The sequence below is a fragment of the Culex pipiens genome, chromosome 2 (assembly GCF_016801865.2).
Source record: "Culex pipiens pallens isolate TS chromosome 2, TS_CPP_V2, whole genome shotgun sequence".
Taxonomy (NCBI): Eukaryota; Metazoa; Arthropoda; class Insecta; order Diptera; family Culicidae; genus Culex; species Culex pipiens.
Window position 1 is genome coordinate 200,039,482 of NC_068938.1, and position 24,969 is coordinate 200,064,450.

The following is a 24,969-nucleotide window of genomic DNA, read 5'->3' on the forward strand; positions in this document are numbered from 1 at the left end:
ATTCAATATTTGGCCCTTTTAAAATGCTAGTCTTGATTTAAAAATTTTCAATATATTTTTTTCGAAAAGATCGGAAAATTTCACCAATGTTTCATGTATTAACATTGAAAATCGGACCATTAATTGCTGAGATATCGTCAATAGAAAATGGTGGGCTGATTGGGTGAGACTTAGACAACTTTAATTTTCGTGTTTTTTTTAAGCCGCTGTATTTCAGCAACCAGAGGTCCAATCTTCAATGTCTCTTAGACAATTTTATAGCAAATTTTCTGAACTTTTTAAAAACAAATATTTTTAAAATGGTCACTCATGGTCACTATTTTTAAAAATTGAAAAACTGCAAATATTTCGCTAAAATCAAACTTTCGGTGGCTATATCTTGAAAACGGAGCCCTTTATCAAAAAATCTGTAAAGTACTTTTCGATTGCAAATTCAATTTTGCATTAAAAAGTAATGTCAAACTTGTTTTTGCGAAACGAAAAAAAAAAAAAAAAAAAAAATCGAAACTATTGGCACTACGCCCCCCGGGGCATGGCCTTCCTCTAACGTGGGATTTCTGCTCCAGCGCCTCTGACGAGACAGGAGAAACCGGGACCGACGTTTTACTTCACCATCCGATAGAAGCTCAGTGGATAAGGCGGGAATCGAACCCGCGTCTCATAGCATCATCGGGATCGGCAGCCGAAGCCGCTACCCCTGCGCCACGAGACCCACTTGTTTTTGCATGTAACTTAAATTTTTTCCAAAAATCACTATTTTTTCAAAAAATTATAACTCGGCGGCAGATTTTTTGACCATGTTTCTCTATGGCCCAAAAGTTGCGGATTTTTGTCCCCTAAAACATATCAAAAAATCTCGAAAATCAAAAAAATACGTATTTTGAGAAATTGAGTTTTTGTGAAAAAAGTTGATTAAAAAATCTGCAATTTTTTTTCCGTGTACCTATTTTTTTCTCAAAAGTCCTCAACAATACCTACAACTTTGCCGAAGACACCAAATTGATCAGAAAATTCACTCAAAAGTTACAGCTGCTTGAAAATTTACATACCATTTTTGTATGGACAGCAGCCAAAATTGTATGGAGACTTGTATGGGTGAACCAATGACGCACAATAGCTTATTTGGTCATAGGGAAGGCCCCCACAAAGTTTGAGTTAATTAAAAAAAATACAAAATATAAAAATGGTTGAAATCGGCCGATTTCGTAGAGAGTTGCTCACATTAAAAATTATAATTATCAAATTTAGGAATTTTAGAATACTGAAATTTAGTAATTTTAGATTTTTTTTAATTCCACAATTTTTAAGCTACTGTTTAAGAATGTTAAAATTTTAGAACTAACAATTTTGGAATTTCAGAACTTTATAGCTAAAAAACCCCAGAATTTTTTTTTATTTTTTTTAGCAATTCTCCACAAAATCGATTGATTTAATGAATTTGAATTTTAGCTGAAACTTTTGTAAAATTTCAAATAACCAGTGATTGGGATTTTCGGACTTTTCTTCATAATTTTTAGGGTTCCAAAAAAGCCTTGAATTGAGCCATAGAGAAGAAGATATTTTGTCACCGAGTTTAAAAAAAATCTTGAAAAAAGCATGTATTAAAAAATATTTTTAAGAAGGTGAGAAAATTTCTTATAATTTTCGATGTAATTTTCAACTGACGGTATCTCGGAAACTATTGGTCCTATTTTCAATGTATTTTTTATATGCCGATTTTGGCAAAAAAAAAATCTAGGTGACTAAATCTTGCAGGGAGAAGAAACCAAAAAAATCAAAATTTCGAAAACTCAAATACAGTCATCCCTCATATTTGGAACAGTTTACAGATCGGACAATGTTCAAAAAATCATAGCAAATCGATAACTGAACTTAATGATTCGCTTTTACCTTCATTCGAAAGCTTTTCTTGCGATCTTTCGAATGCTGTATCAAATAACTGCAAATTTTAACTTTTATATGAAGTTTTTGAAGAAAAACTTTGACCCTCGAAATCCACAAATTCGGAACACTTTTTTCTTACGGATGTAAACAAACTTTGGATCTCTCCAGGAGTACATATTTTCTACAAAATAATGACTTCACGCACTGAAACCAACGAAATTCAATCTTAGTTATGTTTTGTGAAAATATCAGTTAAATTCAGGTGTTCCACAATTGTGGGAGGCACAATAACATCCCACAATCATGGAACAGGCAATTTCGAGGCAGTGTTTTGCTGCTCGGAATAAAATCGTCTTGAAATGTAGTTTTTGTTTAAAAAGTACTACTTTACTAAAGAAATTGCAAGAGAATGTCCAAATGAAGGTCCTAAAAATAGTAGGGTCGCCAGAAAAGATGCATTTGGCATGCTATTGACAAATTATCACAAAAGTGTTCCAAATTTGTGGGTGTTCCGAATATGTGGGGTGACTGTAAACGTTTTTTTTTTGCATAATCCAAGATTACCTACCAGATGATTTAGAAAACAAAACGGTTTGCTCACGCTCACTCACCCATTAGGAAAGCCCACTTCCTAAATAATCGTTTTGTTGCCTTATAAGTTACTATCTCTCGTATGTAAGCCGTAATATTATCAATTAATCCTTTCAAGCTGTTTAGTCAATAGTTTGTAAGTAAAGTAAGTTTACGAAGCGATGATGATAGCAATAAAAAGAGAGAGACAGTGTGTTGTGGCATTATTCTGTAGCAGAAGCTGTTTAAGGTAGTACCATTATTCTTGAGCAGCGCCCTTATCGATTAAAAAAAAGACAAACAAATAGTGTAGTCTAGTGTAGTGGAAAGTGTAAAACAACCAACGTATCGTCTGTACTGAGCAAATAATGTGTAGCTAAATACAATCACTCTTTTTAAGAAGTATCTAAAATTTGGTTTGAATTTCACTGAAGCACCGTGCGTCTCCATCGGTTTGATCAAAGAGTGCAGTCAAAAGCAAGGAGACGCACGGTACTTTTCACAATCATGCAATATTTATGCTGCCGCAGCTCAACAGCGCGGTTTCACGCACGAGTGAGCACTCTTGCAGCAAAAAAAGGAGAGAAATCAGCTGATTCAGGCTTTCCACTCCGCATATAAATAGGGGAAGGTGGGGCAAGACGACCATATGGGGTAAGAGGAACAATCGCTCGTACGGCCGTAATTTTTACAATTTTGATTATTTCCAGTATGAGGAATTGTTGCTAGCAGTGCAATTAGTCGATTCTACTACCACATAACCGCCAAAATAACGTATACGCCACGGAGCATAAGATTTAATGAAGTTTTTTAAAAAACTTTTGTTTTCTTATAATATTTGGAAAGTACAAAATAAGGGTTAGGGTTCGTTTTAAGGCTCATTTTATCAACATGCAATTTTTCCTAGATCAGTAGTGTTCCAACCAATGATTTGCACCTATTAGAAAGTATGATTTGACTTTTGGTTATTTTTGTTGAGAGCTTTTAAAAAATCTTATTCAGGTGGGGCAAGTGTACCATATGGATTTTTAGTATGGAAAAAAATACGAATTGCTGCAACAACATATTTTATTGGGAAATAAATAAAAAAAAAGTTCTTAAAAACTGATAAACAATTGTTAAAAAAAATTCCACGCAAAATTAAGTGATACTATGAAAATTTACTATTTATCATCTAAGTAATTATTTTTTTCATAAAAACGATCAAATTTTTAATAAAATTTTATTATTTAACCTAAAAATGAAAGAAACGTTTCAAATACATTCTAATCTGATGTTTCAAAGTGATAGCAGTTCACTTGTTAGCAAATTAACATGTTTTTTCATGCATTGTTCCTCTTGCCCCAACGGGTTGTTCGTCTTGCCCCACTAGTTGAGTAGAACGGACGGAAAATCAAAAATTTTAAAATCAATTTTTAACATTGAAAAACAGGATTTTTTCAAAATTTGTTCTATCAAAGTCTTAGTCAAGACCTGAAATAAGATGATTATAAAAAAATCCGACAGATGTTTTAACGTTTTAATGGGTTTTAACGAGCATTTCCTTAGCTTGTTACACTTGCCCCACTTTCCCCTACTACAAACACTCACACTTTTGCTGCGTTCCAACAAATTTCAAGGGTAAAAGTGAGCATCGGAGAATGAACTGTTTTTTCGCACAGAAGTGACCAAGGGATCGATAACGCGGAGTTCATTTTTCCGGCACGAGGCAAAATTCCCATGCACTCGAACAACAAGAGAGAAAATTCCTCTCACACCCTCTCTCTCTCTCGCGGCAGCTTTTCCCAGGAAAATTTGTTTTTGTTTACCACCCACACAGACACGCAAACACAAACACACACAGCTGCTGTTGGTGTTTTTGATGTGGTAAATCGGCGCAAAAATAGCGGCATTTATGTGTCCACTGCTTGTTTGATGTGCTGAACGATAAAACTGTTGGTTCGGTTGCCAACTTTACCTAGTGGAGAGTCACGAGTGCGAGAGAGGTTTTGATATTTGGGTTGTAAAAGAGCAGAAAGAGTCAACGGTCGAGGGCAAAAAATAAAGTGGTGCTTTGAAGGTAGTTTTGAGAATATTTTTCTTTGAGAGGAAAAATTTGAAATCAAATGATCTTCATTCTTTATTTTACGATTGATTTTCATCGTATTAAAATAAGTATTGTCAAGTTTATTTCAAAATTTATTTTCCATTATTTTGTGTAACTCGCATCAGCTTACTAAGTAAAATAATTATCAAGAGTCAATACATAAGAGACCTGGACTAACCACCTAAATAAGATAATAAGAAAAATTCGACTTATGTCAGCCAACACAAAAAGACGAAATCTTTACACTCAACAAATTAAAACTGATTAATTTTTGAAATACATAGTAAAATTCTGGGGAATGTAATTCTGGGAAATGGGATAGAACCAACTTTTTTTTTATATTTTTTAATCCGACTGAAACTTTTTTGGTGCCTTCGGTATGCCCAAAGAAGCCATTTTGCATCATTAGTTTGTCCATACAATTTTCCATACAAATTTGGCAGCTGTCTATACAAAAATTATAATTCAAAAATCAGTATCGTTTGAAGGAATTTTTTGATCGATTTGCTGTCTTGGGCAAAGTTGTAGGTATCAATAAGGACTACACTGAAAACAAATGATACACGGCAATTTTTTTTTGATGATTTTCAATTTTAGTTTTTGACGCTAAAACCACAGACAACAGACGTAGCGGCTAGAACAAAATAATTTGAAAATCGTGTGTAAAAACATGGCTGCCGCATCCTGCTAATCTACTAGCGCCATCTGTTAGCCTATTGCCACTCTCTAAAGCAGCCATGATGGTTTTCTGAGAAGGTGTGTTTGAAAATGCATCACCCAGAAATATAAAAAAATATATTATTTCAATTTTTCCAAAAAAATTAATAAAAAGTTGAAGATTATGTTTAAATGCTATATTAAACTTGATATTAAATCTACTTTAATTATTAATTAACACGACTTACAAGCACGTGGATGTTTTTTTTTTTCATTTAATTATCGATATTAAAAAAATAGTCTAGTCTGATGCTTTTTTAAACACAGCAACCAAGGCCGCGCTTGAGGCTGTCAAATTCTTGCTGGTTGTGTTGATAAACAAAACCAATAGAGGTGAGTAGGAGACCCGGTGGAAATCGGGAGGATGAGCAAGCGTTTCTTGGAGGATAAAAGATCCGGAACCAGTAACGAAACAATCCGGAACAAGAGCTACTATCACGGCCAACCCCGTAAACGCTTTGGCCCCAAACGATCGCATTCCGAAGATTATCTCTGGAACCGACAAACCAGCTACCACGATCATTTCAACGCTCACCTCCAAGACATCAACCTCTTCAACGCCCTCGAAACCCACCCTACCTTCAAGTGCCGCCACTTCCAGCGAACCCTCGTCGCCATACCAAAGGCCTCTCCCCGGCGCGTCAGATTCCCCCACCGGATTTCTAGCGAGTGATTTTACTGAAATCGGCTGAAATCAACTTTTCATCCAGAACAAACGATTACAAACGTTGAAAACCAACAAAATGAAAAATGACAGTAGGCGGAAAGCGATATTTTGACAGCGGGCAATGTGTCAGGGAAAAGCGACTGCAGCGCCACAAAAGGATTGCCAAAACTAAAAAATCTGTAGCAATGATTTACACAAGGGAAGAATCGAGCTCAAACGTCTGTTGTCTGTGCTAAAACTTAATTGGCAAAAAATACTATTTTTATTATTTTATTTTCTGATATGTTTTAGGGGACATCAAACGCCAACTTTCCAGAACGGACAATAAATCTTTGACCGAGTTATGATTTTTTGAATCAATACAGATTTTTTGAAAAAATCGAAATATTGCTCGCACAAATTTTCCAACTTAATTTTTCGATGTCAAATCGAATTTGCAATAAAAAAAGTACATTGGTGAAATTTTGATAAGGTGCACCATTTACAAGTTATAGCAATTTTTAGATAACTTTTTTGAAAAAAGTCGCAGTTAGAAAACATCAATTTTCCTGTTTTTTATTCTTTGCATGGCAATATCTCAGCCACTAAGAGTCGTAGCAACAATGTTCAAAAAAGCAAAATATGTATAGAGAATTTTCTCAGCTTCTCAAAAATATTTTTTTCTAAGGTGGGAAAATATGTGCACTAATTAAAAAAAAAACGAAAAACTGCGAATATTTTCATAAAAGTTACCTAAAAATGACAATAACTTGAAAACGGTGCACTTTATCAAAATTTCACTAAAGTACTTTTTGATTGCATTGATTTTACATCGAAAAATGAAGTTGAGTATTTTTTGCGACCAATATTTCGATTTTTTGAAAAAATCAGTATTGATCAAAAAGATCATAACTCGGACAAAGATTTTTTGCACAACCTGGAAATTTTTGAAAAGTGAGCATTTGAACTTATCAAAAAATGAAAAAAATAAAATAGCGTTTTTTTGCAAGTGACCGCGTATCATTTGTTTTCAGTGTAGTCCTTATCCATACCTACAACTTTGTCGGAGACACCAAATCGATCAAAAAATTCCTTCATAAGATACAGATTTTTGAATTTTCATGCATCATTTTTGTATGGACAGCTGCCAAACTTGTAAGGAAAATTATATGGACAAACCTGGGTGATGAATAGAGAGAATGCGTAACGTGATTTTCGAATGATCCCACTTTGTTTACATCTACAAAGTAGGAGGCTGTTCAAGCACAAGCATGACTTTTTTCTTACTGATAAATGAGCTGTTTTATAATCAGTAGTATCAGTAGTGTGTTTTATTTTGTCTAGTTTTTGGCATTTTTTGCTGGAAAATTGTTTGTGTTTTCAAGTTTCGATCGGTTAGAAGATGTTTTTCTTTTTCACGGGTGACGACGAACTGACGACAACAAGAAGAATTCAAGTGAGAAATTCTTCATTCCTTCAAAAAAAGAAGCAATTTTCAATGATCGATAACAATACTCTCACTTTTGACGAACAGTAAATTGGTTCCACTTGGACAGTTCAAAATTGAGGCCGTTTTGCGAGCCACTATTCAGCACTCAGGGACAAACTAATGATGCATACTTAAGGCTACCAACTGTAAGGATTTTTTCCTTACCATACGGACTTTCGGACCTCTTCGCGGATTTTTAACAGGCCGGAATTTTTGTAGGGAATTTTACGCATAATACGGATTTGTACGGAATTTCAGCAACTTTTTAATCATTGAATTGCTTTTTTGATTTGGTCGAAGCTTTTATTGACTACACAGATAAAATATGTGAATTTACTTGACACGGAAAAAATGAATTACATGTAAACTCAGTTGATGTTAACGTAAGATTCGACGTAAACGGTTGAATCACACGTAAAATCATGTTTTTACGTATAATTTGTTGCAAATTTACATCAAATTGCATTTAAATTTAAATGTTTAATGACGTGCAAAAGTGTTACATCATAAATGATGTAACATTCGGAAATATTTTTTTGTGTGTAGAAATTTTTATTTTTCTGTGAGTTTGATTTAAAAAGGGAGAGTTTTCCTGGGTTTCCTCAATTCAAACTTGATTATCAATAATTCTAGAGTTTTTGACAGGGCTTGCGAAATTTCGACTTTTTTGGAGCTGAAAGAACACTCCAATCGTCTTCACTACGACAATCTGATTTTTACATTCTACTTTCGTTCGTTTCACACACAAAGGAAAGAGTGCTACGCAAAGTCACTCACACAATCATTGACTTCCCTCCAGGAGAAAAATCGCTTGGAGAGCGTTCGTTTGACATTCTACCGAGATTCCGATCATCTCTCCAATGATAGCAATCATATGACTCCTGTCACCACGCAGCATACATTAGGAAGAGAGAGACAAAAACGAGAGAAAGAGAAAGAGCACGTTGTCTCGTTCAGGCGGCTGCTTGAGCTTGAGGCATTTTTCGTTCATTTCGTCTTCGTGTTTACGTTCACTGACCGTCGCCAAGCCACGACGGTCATGATAGGCGTTGTGTGTCAGCGATCAAATATCGTTTTGGGCAGTGTTGGTATTATCGCGCTCTCGCGAGAAAATTTTCTCTCTCTCGAGTTCTCGCCGCGAGTCTCGAGCTGCCGAGAGAAACTCACCGATTTCCCGTGCTCTACTCCGCTCGCGAACGGGCTTTCTCGCGAGCCAGAATTGCCCGTTCGCGAGAAGTTGAACTTGTTAGAAACGAACAAAAAACAACACAGCGATTGAAGTTACACCTCTATAACATCGCCTGGTTCGTATTCATAAGCCTGATAAATAAATTGCTAGCTTGGGACGAACGGCTAGCACGAGGCGCTCGCGAGCGCTCGCGGCGAGAGCGAGAACGCGAACGAAAATGCGAGCGCGAGCGAGAAGAGAAAAGTACTACAAGTTCTCTCCCTCGTTCGCGAGCGAGAAATGCTTTCCTTCTTCTCGCTCGAATTCCAACAATGGTTTTGGGAAATGATCGCTGACAGAAAGTTCTATCTAGATCCCTTTTCAAGCATTGGTTTTTGAACTATTGTCTTTCATATGTTGATAGGACCTTTAAAAAAAAACTCTAGAATTGTTCTTTTAGGCTTTCTAAAACTTGTGAAAACATTTGAACATTTGAATTAACAAATCTAGAGTTTTTTAAAGGTCCTATAAATTGTTGTGTTTCACATGTTATAGGGCCTTTTCAATAAAAAAAACTCTGGAAAAGTGTTCGTGAAAACACTAAGAACGATATAATTTGTAAAAGCAAACTTGACATTTTGTAAACTTTAAAACGTTTAAGAAAAAACATTGAAGAACATAATGATTTCATTCAAATCACGGTTTATTTTATGAATACTTTTAAACGTGCAACGTGTGAAATTGGTTAGCTGTAAAAACGACACAGTTTTATGTTTTTTTTTCTCAAATTTATTAAATTTAATTTATATAAATAATTCATTGACAGTTTTTGTTATACCATGGTGTCATATCGGCAAAGTGTACGGATTTTTACTCAGCAAGAGTTGGTAGCCTTAGTATTATACTAATGAGGCATACCGAAAGTACCACAAAAGTTTCAGCCGGATTAAAAAATAACAAAATTAAAATTCAAAAACAAAAAAACGATTTCCTAGATAGTTGTTGATTTCCTGTGCAGTTGTTTTGCAATCATTAGTTTCCAAAATATCATAGTAAAGTCCAGAATCACGGATTTTTTTGATGTTGTCTTAAACTTTGAAAAATATTTGCAACGGCCAATTAGTAATTAAATAAATTCAAATATGTCTGTGGATTGTGAATGGACACTCGATAATAATTTCAATCTGACTTAATGCATTTGAAAAAAAGTTTCTAATAAATATTTTTAAGTATTTATAACCTTTATTTGAATAAAATACAAACATTTTGATTTTTTTACAAAATTTTAAAGTTGAACATTCAAAGCAAAATTCCCCACCCTGCTACCCGAATCATTCCCTGACCTAATACAATGCTAACAATGTTCTCTCCTCTTTCATCCCCCGTCGTGTGACACACACCAATACACACAGCCGCACAATTTGCCTTGTGTGTTGTAGTGGCGTAGTATGTCGGCTTCCCTCCCACAAGCAACCACCCTGCAGCAGAGTTCATGCCTTCATTCATCCATTGTGGAGCCTTGTTTTCGCTCCATAAAGTTCATGCACATTTTGCACTGTAAAAAGTACATGGAATCGCATGATTATTTCTGTAAAGTTGGATTGAATTATGCAATTATACGTCAGATTGATAAATCATTAAAATTTTACTACAAAATTTAACTGAATACATACTATTACCTGCACTTTTTCCATTTCCCTGTCACGTAAAATTACAGTCCGCAAGTTCCCTCTGTGCCACGCGGATAACACCCGAGGAGGCTCCGCGGCGGTTCGGGTTCGGCCTCGATTCGGCTCGATGTTGCGGATCTTTTCTCAGCTGCTGCTGCTGCTGCCGTTCTGTTCTGTGGGCCAGTTGTCTCAACGCCATCGACCGGTTCGGATTCCTTCGCCTCCTCCTCGTGTGTGGGGCTGCTCTGCGGACACACTTTTCGGCGGGACTTTTTTTCTTTCGATTTTTTCTTCTGTATTACAATCGCGTTCGTGTGTGTGCGTGCGTGTGCGTGTGTGTGTTCGATTTTGCAGGGGGTCATCCACCCCTTGGACGTCGGTTCCGTAGCCGTGGTCCCCGGAATTGTTCCGGAAAATTTCGAGGAACATTCGAAACAAGAATTGTTGCTTAATTCAACCAACGAAAAAAAAAGAGTTAATTTTCGTTCCAAGAAGGGCAAAAACAAGGATGTAACACACGGCCAAGGATGCAGTTTCCGGATGTTCTGCAGCGGAAGGTGGAGGTCGTCGTCGTCGTAATCGGCGTTGATCTACTCTGACAAGATGCCGAGAGAGAAGCGCTGAAGAAGAATGGGAATAATTAGGTGAGAGCAAAAGTGTGTGTGTGTGTGCGCGTTGAAAGTGTGATGAGCCGTTGAGGCATTCTGAAGAGGGGAAAATGCAAAAGTTTTTTTTTGGCTTGATGAGAGAAAAAGTGCAAAGAAAAAGTAAGAAGTAAGAAAAGTGAATGTAAATATAACGACGATTACCGAGTGACGACGATGATGAGAAGTGTAGTACGAAAGTGATACGTCTAATTTTAGTGAGCAAGTTGGCGAAAGAGGAAAAAGGAAGGAAAAGAAAGAGAGCAGAGAGAAAAGAGTGGGGAACAGAAGAGAAGAAATTACGTGATGATTGTTGTGACTAGAGGTTGAGAGGGTGGGAAAAGTAATGTGGAAAATTATAAACGAAAAAATTAATAGAAAAAGGATAATTTCACCGCTGCTTGGTCGTTTGTGATGGGATGGAAAAGGGTTTTATGTGAAAAAAAATCATCAAATTATAAAAGCAAAATATTTTGCTTTGATTTTTTTTGTGTGCAAAAACAACTGAGTCTTTAGATAGGTTTTAGAATTTAAAAAATATAGTTGGTTTCTATTCAATCTGTTGAAATTGAATGATAAAAAATTAACAAATTTGCAAACCAAAAATTTTCCAGCTACATAATTGTAGATTTTGCATAAAGCCGTTCTTCTATCAACATTATGAGAGATTAGCAGAAATATATTCTTTTAAATTTATTTATTTTGTACCCTAATTGAACTAAATAATATTGGGAAATAATATGGGACTTCGGATAATCAAATCACGAATCAAAAACAAATTTTATTTTTTTTCTTTTTCTTGTTTTAAACATCAAGTACAAGTTCGAGCTGCATTTTTCAATATTGAGCAATTCCAGCTAAAATCAGGAATTTTTCTGGTACTTTTGTTCCCGACCCTCTTCGATTTCAATGAAACTTTTTAGACATGTTATTCTAGGTCTATAAAAGCCATTTTTGTGTACAGCTGCAATCGATAATGATACACTTTTTTTGCTGTGTATTTCGTAATTTAAATATTGCTGTATCTCCAAGCCGTTGTATCGAAACAAGAAGTGGTCAAAGACAAATTTGTAGAAAATTAGACGAAAATTGAAAAAAAATACACTGTAAGAAAAATGCACGCCAATTCTAGGAGATTTTTGAATTTTTAAGTTTAAGAGTTGAATTTTAAGGTGATGTCAAGATTTTTTTTCGTTTAAAATTTTTGTGAAAATAGCCTAAAATGTGAAAAAAGACTCACGAAAAATGCAGGATGGTATGGCTCTCCTAAAAAAAACTACAAAAATCATTTACTAAAACTGATTTTTTTTGAAAAGTGGTCTAAACTTAAGCTTATTTACTATCTAGGTTTCTACTACACTGAAAAAAAAAATCAATTTTCAGTTCTGAGCAATGTAATGAAGCTTATATCTGTAAGCCCCTACATTAAATTGAAATGCTGTCAAAGATAAACTTATGGGAAATTGGACGAGCTTTCCGGTAAACATAAATTGCCAAAACCACTAATAAACCTATTTTTTCAACATGTTTATTTTTAAGACCGCTGTATATTCACAAGGATTGGACTTAGGACAATGGTCAATATGGAGACTTTTATGTAAAATTATCTGGGGAATCGATTCCTACAATCAGTTTTTGAAAATGTTGACGTTTGGACCACTAAAAAAAACAGTTTTAGTAAATGATTTTTGTATTTTTTTAGGAGAGACATACCATTTTGCATTTTTGGTGAGTCTTTTTGTCACATTTTAGGCTATTTTTACCAAAATTTTGAAAAAAAAATCGTAACATCACTCTAAAATTTAACTTATAAACTTAAAAATTGAAAAATCTCTTAGAATTGGCGTGCATTTTTTTCAGTGTATTTTTTTTTCAAAAAGCTCGTCTAATTTCCTACAAGTTTGTCTTTGACTACTTTTTGATACGATGCAACGGCTCCGAGATACAGCAATATTTAAATTACAAAATAAAAACTGCAACTGGCTCCATATACACAAAAATGGCTTTCATATGCCTAGGATATCATGTCTAAAAAGTTTCATTGAAATCGGAGAGGGTCGGGAACAAAAGTATACCAGAAAAATTCCTGATTTGAGCTGGAATTGCTCTATTTTGTCACCGCCATTTTGGCCGCCATCTTGGATTTAAAATTTTTAGTTCACTTTATAATCAAAAACTAGACAACGAAAAAAGTGATCAGAAGTACGGTGCTTCGGTGGACGCGCAGTCCTGTTTCTTCGTGATAATTTTCGTCTCTTTTGTGTCGCTCTTTGTGTGCATGGGGTGATTGGTTTGATGTGATTAGGTTTTATTTATTTTTTTATGTTGTTTTCTTTCTCTTCATTTCCGCAGTCTGATTTGCGATGCCTTTCCGTCGGTTCGCAGTGTTTTTTCGCGTTCGTCGTCGGTGTGTTTTTCGGTTTTTTTCGCGTGCGTGTATGTGTGTTAAGGTGCGGCTGGCTCTGGTTGTCATCGATGACAATTGAGCCAGTCTGATTTGCGATGCCCTTCCGTCGGGTCACAAGGTTTTTTTTTTTCGCGTTCGTCGTCGGTGTGCAACAATAACAAAACCTTATCATACAATTTCAGCTCGATAAACATCGTAACTCGTCGTTCGCTTTGTTAATCAGTACTCCACTAAACATCAATCATGTAAAACTCATAAAAACAGCTCAATCAAAAAGTTACACTGTTAAATTCTTCATCATTTAATTACAAATAATTTTGGTTCTATCTTTCCACAGCCGGCTGTCTAAGATTAAACCATTTCAATTAAAAGTTAACAGCCGATAAACGGGAAATGTCTCATCCGCAACATGCGATTGCTTGCCTTGAGAATAATACATAATACCTTTCAACAAACACTATGATTTTGGGTCGCATCATCATCTTCTATGATGAATCCTGACCAATTACCCTATCCTACTAACAAATTTTCAGGTTCCTGGCGCTCGTGGGGTGTAAGCACAGAGTAAATCAGCTGCCCTAGTAGCAACCTGCGCTAACTAACATTCCCGTCCCTTAAAATCGAGATCTACAAACTGACATGGCGGGCGCCGTTGGTGGCCAATGACTGTTACCTATTCGCAACTGATCTAGCTTTAGCAATCATGGTGTTTTATCTTTTCAGCGCATTCATACATGCTGTTGATAAGGGAAACACCACTAGATCGTCGAAGCATATAATCAGTAGTGCTGAAAGGATATTACGGTTCTGTTCAGCAACGGAGGGGCAACCATGGGTGATCTCTCATGCTCATGCTCATGCTCAAAAACTAGACAACGAAAAAAGTCCGAAGTGAAATTTTTCCGAGGCCTTCGGAAAATCGAGTTTGAACTGTAATAATGCAAGTTTTAGAAGAATCAGAAAATTTTAACATTTCTTGTTTTTGGACCTTTGCAAAATTTGAATTTTAGGTCTAAAGATCGAAAAATAAATAAAACGTGTGAATTTTTTTTCAATATTTCAGTGATATTTTGAATTGTTTTAATAGTAACATAACTGTAATAATGAACACAGCATTTTGTGATACTATTTGCTTCTTTTTTATTTGAGCAGGAAATTTGGTGTTCAGTTTATTTTTTTTTGTTTTAGTTTTTGTCTATCCTGCAATTTTACTTAGAAATTTGAGAGGATAAATAAACTGATGCTAATCATTTTATACTCTTATAAAAATAACCCCTAACTCTGATCATATTTTCCCTTGATTTTCCCATTTCATTCCTTGAAAAATATATTTTTGAAACAATAATGAGGCAATTTTTTGAGATCATTATTCTTGTAAGCTATAAACATATAGTTTTAGAATTAACTTATTATTCAATTTGTTTGCCTCTTTCCTGAAATTTAAAGTTTGAAAGGTGCTTGCAAAAAAGCTTAATATACGTTTATAGTTGACCTGTAACCTTATTTTTTTAATTTTTGATGCAACAAACTCAAGTTCAGTTTCACTGAATTCAAAACTTTTTTAATTGAGCCCAAAAAGTGAACAGGAGAATGTTTTTTTTTTAAATAATACATCTTACAGTGACAGCTGAGCAGTTCTCTAGGATTTCGGTCATTCGATTTTTTTTGTATTTTTTAATCCGACTGAAACTTTTTTGGTGCCTTCGGTATGCCCAAAGAAGCCATTTTGCATCATTAGTTTGTCCATATAATTTTCCATACAAATTCGGCAGCTGTCCATACAAAAATGATGTATGAAAATTCAAAAATCTGTATCTTTTGAAGGAATTTTTTGATCGGCAAAGTTGTAGGTATGGATACGGACTACACTGGAAAAAAATAATACACGGTAAAAAAAATTTGGTGATTTTTTTATTTAACTTTTTATCACTAAAACTTGATTTACAAAAAAACACTATTTTTAATTTTTTTTATTTTTTGATATGTTTTAGAAGGCATAAAATGCCAACTTTTCAGAAATTTCCAGGTTGTGCAAAAAATCACTGACCGAGTTATGAATTTTTTAATCAATACTGATTTTTTCAAAAAATCGAAATTTTGGTCGTAAAAATTTTTCAACTTCATTTTTCGATGTAAAATCAAATTTGCAATCAAAAAGTACTTTACTGAAATTTTGATAAAGTGCACCGTTTTCAAGTTATAGCCATATTTAAGTGACTTTTTTGAAAATAGTCGCAGTTTTTCATTTTTTTAAATTAGTGCACATGTTTGCCCAGTTTTGAAAAAAATATTTTTGAAAAGCTGAGAAAATTCTCTATATTTTGCTTATTCGGACTTTGTTGATACGACCTTTAGTTGCTGAGATATTGCAATGCAAAGGTTTAAAAACAGGAAAATTGATGATTTCTAAGTTTCACCCAAACAACCCACCATTTTCTATCGTCAATATCTCAGCAACTAATGGTCCGATTTTCAATGTTAATATATGAAACATTTGTGAAATTTTCCGATCTCTTCGAAAAAAATATTTTTGGAATTTTCAAATCAAGACTAACATTTCACAAAGGCCAAACATTCAATATTACGCCCTTTTAAAATGTTTGTCTTGATTTGAAAATTCCAAAAATATTTTTTTCGAAAAGATCGGAAAATTTCACAATTGTTTCATATATTAACATTGAAAATCGGACCATTAGTTGCTGAGATATTGACGATAGAAAATGGTGGGTTGTTTGGGTGAAACTTAGAAAACATCAATTTTCCTGTTTTTAAACCTTTGCATTGCAATATCTCAGCAACTAAAGGTCGTATCAACATAGTCCGAATAAGCAAAATATAGAGAATTTTCTCAGCTTTTCAAAAATATTTTTTTCAAAACTGGGCAAACATGTGCACTAATTTAAAAAAATGAAAAACTGCGACTATTTTCAAAAAAGTCACTTAAATATGGCTATAACTTGAAAACGGTGCACTTTATCAAAATTTTAGTAAAGTACTTTTTGATTGCAAATTTGATTTTACATCGAAAAATGAAGTTGAAAAATTTTTACGACCAAAATTTCGATTTTTTGAAAAAATCAGTATTGATTAAAAAATTCATAACTCGGTCAGTGATTTTTTGCACAACCTGGAAATTTCTGAAAAGTTGGCATTTTATGTCTTCTAAAACATATCAAAAAATAAAAAAAATTAAAAATAGTGTTTTTTTGTAAATCAAGTTTTAGTGATAAAAAGTTAAATAAAAAAATCACCAAATTTTTTTTACCGTGTATTATTTTTTCCAGTGTAGTCCGTATCCATACCTACAACTTTGCCGAAGACACCAAATCGATCAAAAAATTCCTTCAAAAGATACAGATTTTTGAATTTTCATGCATCATTTTTGTATGGACAGCTGCCGAATTTGTATGGAAAATTATATGGACAAACTAATGATGCAAAATGGCTTCTTTGGGCATACCGAAGGCACCAAAAAAGTTTCAGCCGGATTAAAAAATACAAAAATTAAAATTGAAGAAAAAAGACCGATTTCGTAGAGAATTGCTCAGCTCTTACAGTTGCACTTGTATGAAATTTAGGTATTTTTTTATATTAAAACTTAAACGGTCATAAAAAATAACATAGGGAATGTATTAAAAATATTTTAATTGAAAGAAGCGAAATCAGTGCTTACGAAATTTGTTTGTGATAGGTGTCAGAAAACTAGAATCATCTTTACCACAACAACCTGATTTTGACATTTCATTTCCGTTCGTTTCACACACAAACGAATGAGTGCCACGCAAAGTTACTCACATAGTCAATGACTTTTCTCTACAAATTCATTCGCTTAGAGACACTCGTTTGACATCCTGTTGAGATTCCGATCATCTCTCCTATGATCGCATTCAAATGACTTCTGTCACCACGCAGCAAACACAAGGAAGAGAGAGAGAGAGAGAGAGAGAGACCAAAAAACGAGAGAGGGAGCACGTTGTCTCGTTCGAGCGGCGTTTGGCTGCTTGAGTGGTGCTCATTTTTCGGTCGTTTCGTCTTTGTCTTTTTTTTCGTTTACGTTCCTGACAGAAAGTTCTTTCAAATATCGAGCAGTCCTATCTAGTGACAGATCCCTTTTCAATCATTAAGCGAAAAAGACCAAAAACTACAATCGTATGTTCCTTTACAAAAAATAAAAACAATCCTTTGAGTGCTTGATAAAAAGGCAAATTACTCTTAAAGAGTAATAAACATGTTTCTTTTTCCCCAAAAAAAAGAAGTAAAATACGGTACAAAGTCAGCGTAATCGCTCGACATTCAAGGGGCGCATCAAGAAAATAATGAGAGCATAACGTGATAGCATCGTCGCATCCACCGCGCCGTGGCGTGGGCCAAAGTCAAGGTAGAATGTTTGTGGATCATATTTTAAATAACGACCGGCGGCGTCGGAAGTGGCTGCCAAAAACGTTGTTTCGACTCAACGATAGATGCACATCAGAAGATTACGCGCCGCGGGACATCGCGACGCGGGAAATGTCCCAGAGAGAAGGGCTTTTCGTCGTGCGTAAACAACATGGGATAAAATGTTTTTGAACAGCAGGGTAAAAATGGGTTTTATTTGAAATTCAATTTGTTCTATTTAATGTTTTTTGTGTCCAAGCATATTTTGTCATACAGATTTAAACATAATCTTATCTAAGTTTGAAATAATAACAGTTATACCACGTTTTGCAAAAATAAAGTCGGCGGACCTAATCTCTAATCTGTATTTCGTGAGTGTAAATGTAAAATATATGCATTAGGGTGCAAAATAAAAAAAAACGCAATTTTGCTGAAACCTTCGAGCCCACCCGGATGTTGATAGGCCTTTATACAACGTAAAATTCCCAAAAACAGTTTCCCGAGCTGGTTGAAATAAATAGGAAATTGCGATTCGTTGTTGGAATACCAAGATTAGCTGTTAAAATAATACAAAACAATATTTATCACAATTTTTTTTTCGAAAAATAATTCATTCTGTTATCAGAAATTTTCATAAAAAAATGTTCCAGATAACTCAATCAGCTAATTATAAATTTTTCATATTTGTTCAGTTATAAATGTTACATATTTTCTAATTCTAAATAAAATCAGTAAACATTGTTCAAAATTAAAAAAAAAAAACATGATTTTTTTTCATAAAATTATTTTTATTAGGTAATTTTCTTAAAGCTCAGAGTAATTACAGAGAATCTTGTGTGTTAATGTGAGTGGGAGAGGAATCATCAACTTTTCATAACAGTTTCAATTTGACACACACATTATACACCAGGGGTGCTCAAAGTTTTTGAATGGCGGGCCACCTTTGACGCTCACATAAGTTTGCGGGCCAAACGTGAAAATGGCTGATTTGAAAAAAAAAAAAAAAAATAACGTTATTTCAATCTAACGAATACGAATAAATGCATCAATCAACTTTTTTTTTGTTGCGACTTCAATAATTTTTTTAAAACATTTTCATCATTAAAGAATTAGGAATGAAAAGAAAATATTCCAACAGATTCGTTGAAAATAGCTTCCAATCCCTCGGCCAATCCAATTGGGTCGAATTTATTAAAATCAAAAAAATATTTAAAATATAGTATTCAAAATCTCATTACTGCAATTTACATGTTTCAACAGGCATTGAAATCAGGTTAGGCCACTGCTAATATTTTTGTTAAAAGTTTATATTTCACAGGCTGGTCAAGATCAAGCTGGTTGATCATTGTGTGGCTTAATGCTGAAGAAAAAAATATATATCACAAATATAATGTTTTTATTTTATTTTATTGATTGCGCTTACCGAAGTACCGAAGAGCTCATTTTTTTAACACAAATTTTGAAAAATCAAAAACGGTTTGATGTGACTTTTGAATTAATATGGAAAACAAATTTGAAATTTACATGACGAAATTAATATTTTCAAACACACTAATACTTTCAATAAGGTAGATTCTTCAGTTAAATGTTTGTATGGATAAATTAATTAAACTAAACCTTAATTTGTACAAAATTACAAAGTCACTTTACAGATAAGTCAAAGGGCCTTTTTACATGATCATTCATGTCCGCGGGCCACAAAAAATCACTGGCGGGCCACGTTTGGCCCACGAGCCAAACTTTCCCTTAGTTCTAGCCATGCTTAAAAAAAAATAAAAAAAATAATAATAACAAATGGAGGTACGGACACTTAGAACAAAATGGAACAAATTTTCAACATGTTATAACAGTTTTAATTAAAAGACCACATTTCATGGCCAAAATAATTGCCCGTGACATAATTTACTCAGCATTTTCTAGTAGTTATAGCCATATTTACCTGATTACAAATATGACACAAATTGGGTTATGGAAAATCAGTTACAATTTTCCCATTGTTTTAGTAAAATTCAAAAAAAAAAATATATGACTGCATTACTTTCTAATAATAAAATCAGATATTTTATCAGGAATTGTCATTGAAATTACTTCCACTTGCCAAGGTAAGAATTTATGATTTGTGATTTTGATCGTTGCAAATATTTGTTGATGTCTTGTTTATTTTTTGGCAAGATCATATTTTTAATAAAATTTTGCTGAAAACCGTTTACGTCAAAAATATTTTCCATAAAAATCGGTTTTTAGAAAAATTTTGGGAAAAATATAATTCAGCAAAAAAAAAAAAAAAGAAAAACTAGGCATAAACTACAAGACATATTAAAACAACTTATTTTTGAAGAACGTTCAGTTCTTCACCATATTCTATTTTTTTGAAAATGGTAATTTTTTGAAAGTATCCAAAACTTTCTTAAAAAACCCAAAAAATATTTCTAAATGTAAGATTGAGTAATCGAGTATGGAATCAAAAAGTACGTTTGTGATTTCTTGATTAAATACACCATTTTCGAGTTAGGTTAACATTATCAGACAAATTGTTTTTTTTTTAAATTTTTCCATTCTTGTCCATTTTTGAATTAATATGTTTGAAAAGCTGAAGAAACTTTCTACAATTTTCTTTTAGGGGCAATGTTGATCCGACCGATTCGACATTTGCTGTGCTTGGCAAAGAATTAAAATGCGTGAAATTTTTCAACATTTTGAAAAATATAATTTCAAGTCACGACTTACATTTTTAAAGATTTAAGAGCGAGTCCACGAACAGGGCATACCCCTTTGTATGGGACGTCGTTTGCCATTACCAATCAGCCTGAAATTTTCAGGGGTTGTTTGTACATATAAAACTAGCATCTGGCCAGAATATGAGCACTCTAGGTCAACGGGATGTGGGGCAAATCGGGACACAAAGTTTAAAGGTTCAAAAACGTAAAGAATCTTAAAAAGGCTACAACATAGGCAAAATTCAATTTAATTTCAAAATTGAAAGGGCATCTAAAAGGGCTTAAAAAATGCAACAAAATGCAGGGAGAAGCATCTCCATTGGTTAAATTTAAAGGAAGTTATCGGCATTTTAGTGAAAAAAGCATAATTTTCAAACTCAATTAAAAAGGTCCATCCAGATATCAGGATTAAAATGAATGAATCAAGGATTAAAATGAATGAAAATAAATATTTTACGCATGTTTCTATTGTGAAATTGTCTTAGGAACACGGATATGATAAAATTATCACTAAAATGCCAATAACTCCCCTTAGATTTAACCAATTGGGATGCTTCTCCCTGCATTTGGTTGCATTTTTTAAGCCCTTTCAGATGCATTTTCAATTTTGAAATTAAATTGAATTTTGCCTAGGTTGTAGCCTTTTTAAGATTTTTAACGTTTTTGAACCTTTAAACTTTGTGTCCCGATTTGCCCCACTTCCCGTTGACCTAGAGTGCTCATATTTTGGCCAGATGCTAGTTTTATATGTACAAACAACCCATGAAAATTTCAGGCAGATTGGTGAGGTACGAGATGGGTATGCTTTGCTCGTGGACTCGCTCAATATTTCGATTAGAGCCCTAATGAAATGTTAGTCAGAGATCTAGGCTAAAGATTTAGTACAAACATAAAAGATAAAGAAAAAACTATTTCAAAAATCAGGTTTGCGAGTCGAACTCAAAAACAATAAGATCTTTAAAAAAAATTCCTGAATTTCAGTGTTTTCTATACATTTCACCTGAGAGTTTGGCATTAAAAGATGCAATCTGTGGATCTGTGGCCGGCTATTGAACTCACAATCCCGTGGAAGTAAGTTCGAATCTTGTGGTTGCCAGGAGAAAAAAGAGGCTTGGGTGGTTTAGTTTCAATCCAGTAAAAAAAATTCTAAATTCAATAAAAATCCAACATGTTCACAAACGACATTGCAGCGGGGGGTAACCATTATTTGTGAAGAAAAGAAGAAAGCCTAATACAGTCGACTCTCTGGTTGTCAATATCCAAGGGACCGTCGAGGAAGAGAATCATCAGTTTACAGAACGATGCAAAATGAAGACTCGATTGAAATTTGTTTTTTCTTGCTGACCAGCTATAGGAAAGAATCATGGCAACGTCCAGCAAACAAAAACAAATAAATGTCAAACACCCTTCAAAGCTTCGTTTCTCAAAGAAAAATGTCTATGCAAGCCATGAGAAAGTAAAATTATTGACAACCGGAATAGATATTTAAAGCAAATAAAATTCAAGGGACCGTCGAGGAAAAGATCCTTCAAGCAAGAGAAAATATCGAGGAATAAAGACAATCGAAGTATGCAGTTTGAAGGGACTGAAGAATTCATCGGTACATGGAGCATTATTGATATCGAGAAGATCGACAGCCAGAGAGTCGACTGTAATAACTGATTGGTCCTTAATGAAACCTAAGAAATCCACATTGTGATCCTTTTACAGAGTAAATAATATCAAAGGAAAAATATGTACAAATAGCAAAAATGTCCTCGTGAGATAGTGGAAACATAAATATATCAACAAGAAAAAGCAAGCAAGAAGAATCAATGAAAGTGATTTCCTAATCCAAGGGATTTCTCTCACTCAAACGGTCGGATGGTTTGGAAAAGTTGAAAAGAGTAAAAAAAGAGTGCGTGTAAAGATCCGGATAAGAAGTAGCGTTGGCTCCCGGAAGTGCCCGAGAGGAAAAGAGAGAGGAAGAGAGCGAGTAAACCACCCGTGCGAGTGAGAGAGAGAATGCAAATTGTTGCTGCCAGGGCCGCCACAGGAAGCAAGCAAGCAGCAAGCGGAAGAAGGATTACCATCCTTGGTGCCCACCGTCGCGGTCGACGTGTTCTTGCTGCTCCGGCAAGATGAGTGACAAGCTGTCCGCGGCTGGTGGCCGGTACAACCGGATCAGCCCGTCGTCGGGCCGCGGCTCCATCATCGCGTACTCGCCGCTGCCCAAGTCCGAGCAGGACTGCCTCATCCAGGGTCCGCCCGGGAACAACTGTCTGGCGATTCCGCTGTCGGCGATCCAAACCGACAACAACAACCTGCACGCGAAGCCGGTTCCGCCGGCGCCGCTCAACCTGACCGGGAAGGTAAACAACCCGCACGGAATCTACGGCACGCACCAGGCGGTGGCGGTCGCGACGGACGGAAGCCAAGCGGCCCACAAACATGCCGGTCAGAACAATCACAATAACAATAACGGTAATGTAGATCGTAGTAGTCTGGGTGTGCGTAGAAGTGTTTCCTGTTTGCTGCGATGACGACTTTGTACGAGTGTGTGTGTATGCGTTACAAACCATTAGAGAATGCATCCTTTAGAGTTTCCTAAAAGTTCCAGTTATTTCCTCTCTATCTCTTGGATTAGAACTCTGAAGTTAGTTTGTAGACTCTTACCTGCTAGTTCTGTAGACCAAATAGCAGCAGCTATGGGACTCGTATAGGGCACCATTAGTGCATGATGCGCAAATAGAAATTCAAACACACACACACACACAAACTGGAGTATACATGAATGGATCCGGTTTCCCTCCACGTGCTCTGCTGCTACCACGTGTTGTGATGGTACTGTTGTTGGGATGTCGTTTTTAATTAGAATCGTCCTGTTGGTTGTGGTTGCACCATCGAGACCAAGAAGAGTGTTTGGTTATGGGCCAGGTTGTGTAATGATGGCGCAGATGATGATGATGAGACAGTCAATTTGTGTCAGTTTGCGGAGTATTGTTATAATTATTGGAAATCGATCGGTTTCTCATGATGGATTATTTAAAGGTACATACAAATATTTTCTTGTAAAATCAATTTTCCTGACAACAAATTATTGAATAAGTTAAAAACGAAAATAATAGACATATTGAATTACAGATATCGTTACAAATTTTTTAATCAAAGTGTATGCGATTTTTAGAAAATTACCAAAAAACAAAAAAAAATGATAGTTTATTTTTTATGTTTATGTCAGATGACTTTAAGTGTTTGATTGTCTATACATAAGATGAACTCACGTAAAATATGAGCCTCCTTTGAAGGCCAAAGTGTTCAAAATTGTAAAAGACTTCAGTAAAGGATAAATATGTTTATTTTTAATTGTTCCCAAACTTTGGATACACGTTTCGTAAAGTAGCAATTTTTCATCATTCATTCGTCCAGTTATGGGCTGATAATTATTGAGTTTATTGAATCACATGCTGATATGGAATGGTCAAACAAAAATGCTACGTAAATTTTAAAAAAATTGTATATTAAGAAGAAACGAAAACATAAAAAAATGTATTTTATTTGCCAAAATTTCAAAATCATGGTCGAAAAAAAAGATGGTTACAAGCAAACACCTTATGTTTTTCATAACAAAATTTTTGTAATTGTTTGCTCTACAACTTTGTAGAACATTGTTGCACTCAAAAAAAAACATGCAAAGTTGGAAAAAACACGAAATTTTAAAATGAAAAATTTACTTTTCTGGGTTAATGTAAATTCTAAAATTACATTAACCCTCTAAAGCCCATGGTTACTCCAGAGCACCAAAAATTTTTGTGTTCGAAATTAAATTTCTCTTCAACCATGCATATTTTCAACCTGGTTCAACCTGCATTAGTTCATAAAGAATGTTAACTCCTAACCATTAAAATTTCATCCAATTTGGTCGATTCAGTTATGAGTAATGGTGGAAAACGTAAAAAATCTCGATTTTGCTCTGGGCGGGAAGGGGTTAAATTTCCTTTAAAATGAAGTAAAAAATTAAAAAAAAATACAGATTAATAACGCAAAATGGCAGAGTTTAAAAAAATATTGTTTTTTTTTTTTTATCGATAACAATACGTTTTTTTTTTCGAAATTTTGAGTACGCCATAAAATCGGGTGTCCAATTTCACATAAAAGACCCTTTGCCATCAAATTTTCATCTCATCACCTTTTCAGGCGGCAAATTATTGAAAAACATGTATTTTTTCGCATGTTCAAAAATTAAAGGGGTAATTCCGCTCTCCAAAATTTTCGTAATTAAAAGACGCAACTTTTGGTACCATATCATCTATAGGTCATCGCTGAAATTTTAAAGTTATCGCAGTTTTAGTGGAAAAAGTTGATTTTTTGTCGATTTCGTCATTTTCCCGTTTTTGCGCGTGGCGCGTCGAAAAACCCAGTTTTTATTTTCAAAAAATCATATCTCCGAAACGTACGGTTCGACATCGCCAATTTTTTGATATGATATGTGAAATTTTCCGAGGAATCCGATAAAAATATTTTCAGACATAGGCTCTTTGGTCCAGACACGGTCAAAACGCCATTTTAAGTTTTCATGCGACTTTTTTAAATGTTAAGCTAGATTTTTGAAACT

At 34.6% G+C, this 24,969-nt stretch overlaps 1 protein-coding gene across 7 annotated transcripts in view; it reads left to right on the plus strand.

The window, feature by feature from the left end:
• LOC120419151 (uncharacterized) overlaps positions 1 to 24,969 on the plus strand; it is a 274,388-nt gene that overhangs the window by 52,090 nt on the left and 197,329 nt on the right. For 2 of the 7 annotated variants that reach the window (XM_039581791.2, XM_039581794.2), the window contains exon 1: positions 22,034 to 22,838. The exons of 3 other annotated variants lie outside the window; for them this stretch is intronic. In XM_039581791.2, coding sequence (XP_039437725.1) covers positions 22,496 to 22,838 — 343 coding nt within the window. In that variant the 5' untranslated portion in view covers positions 22,034 to 22,495. Of the gene's footprint in view, positions 1 to 22,033; positions 22,839 to 24,969 lie in introns of those variants that run through there. 2 more of the 7 variants (XM_039581793.2, XM_039581795.2) reach the window with 1 other exon arrangement.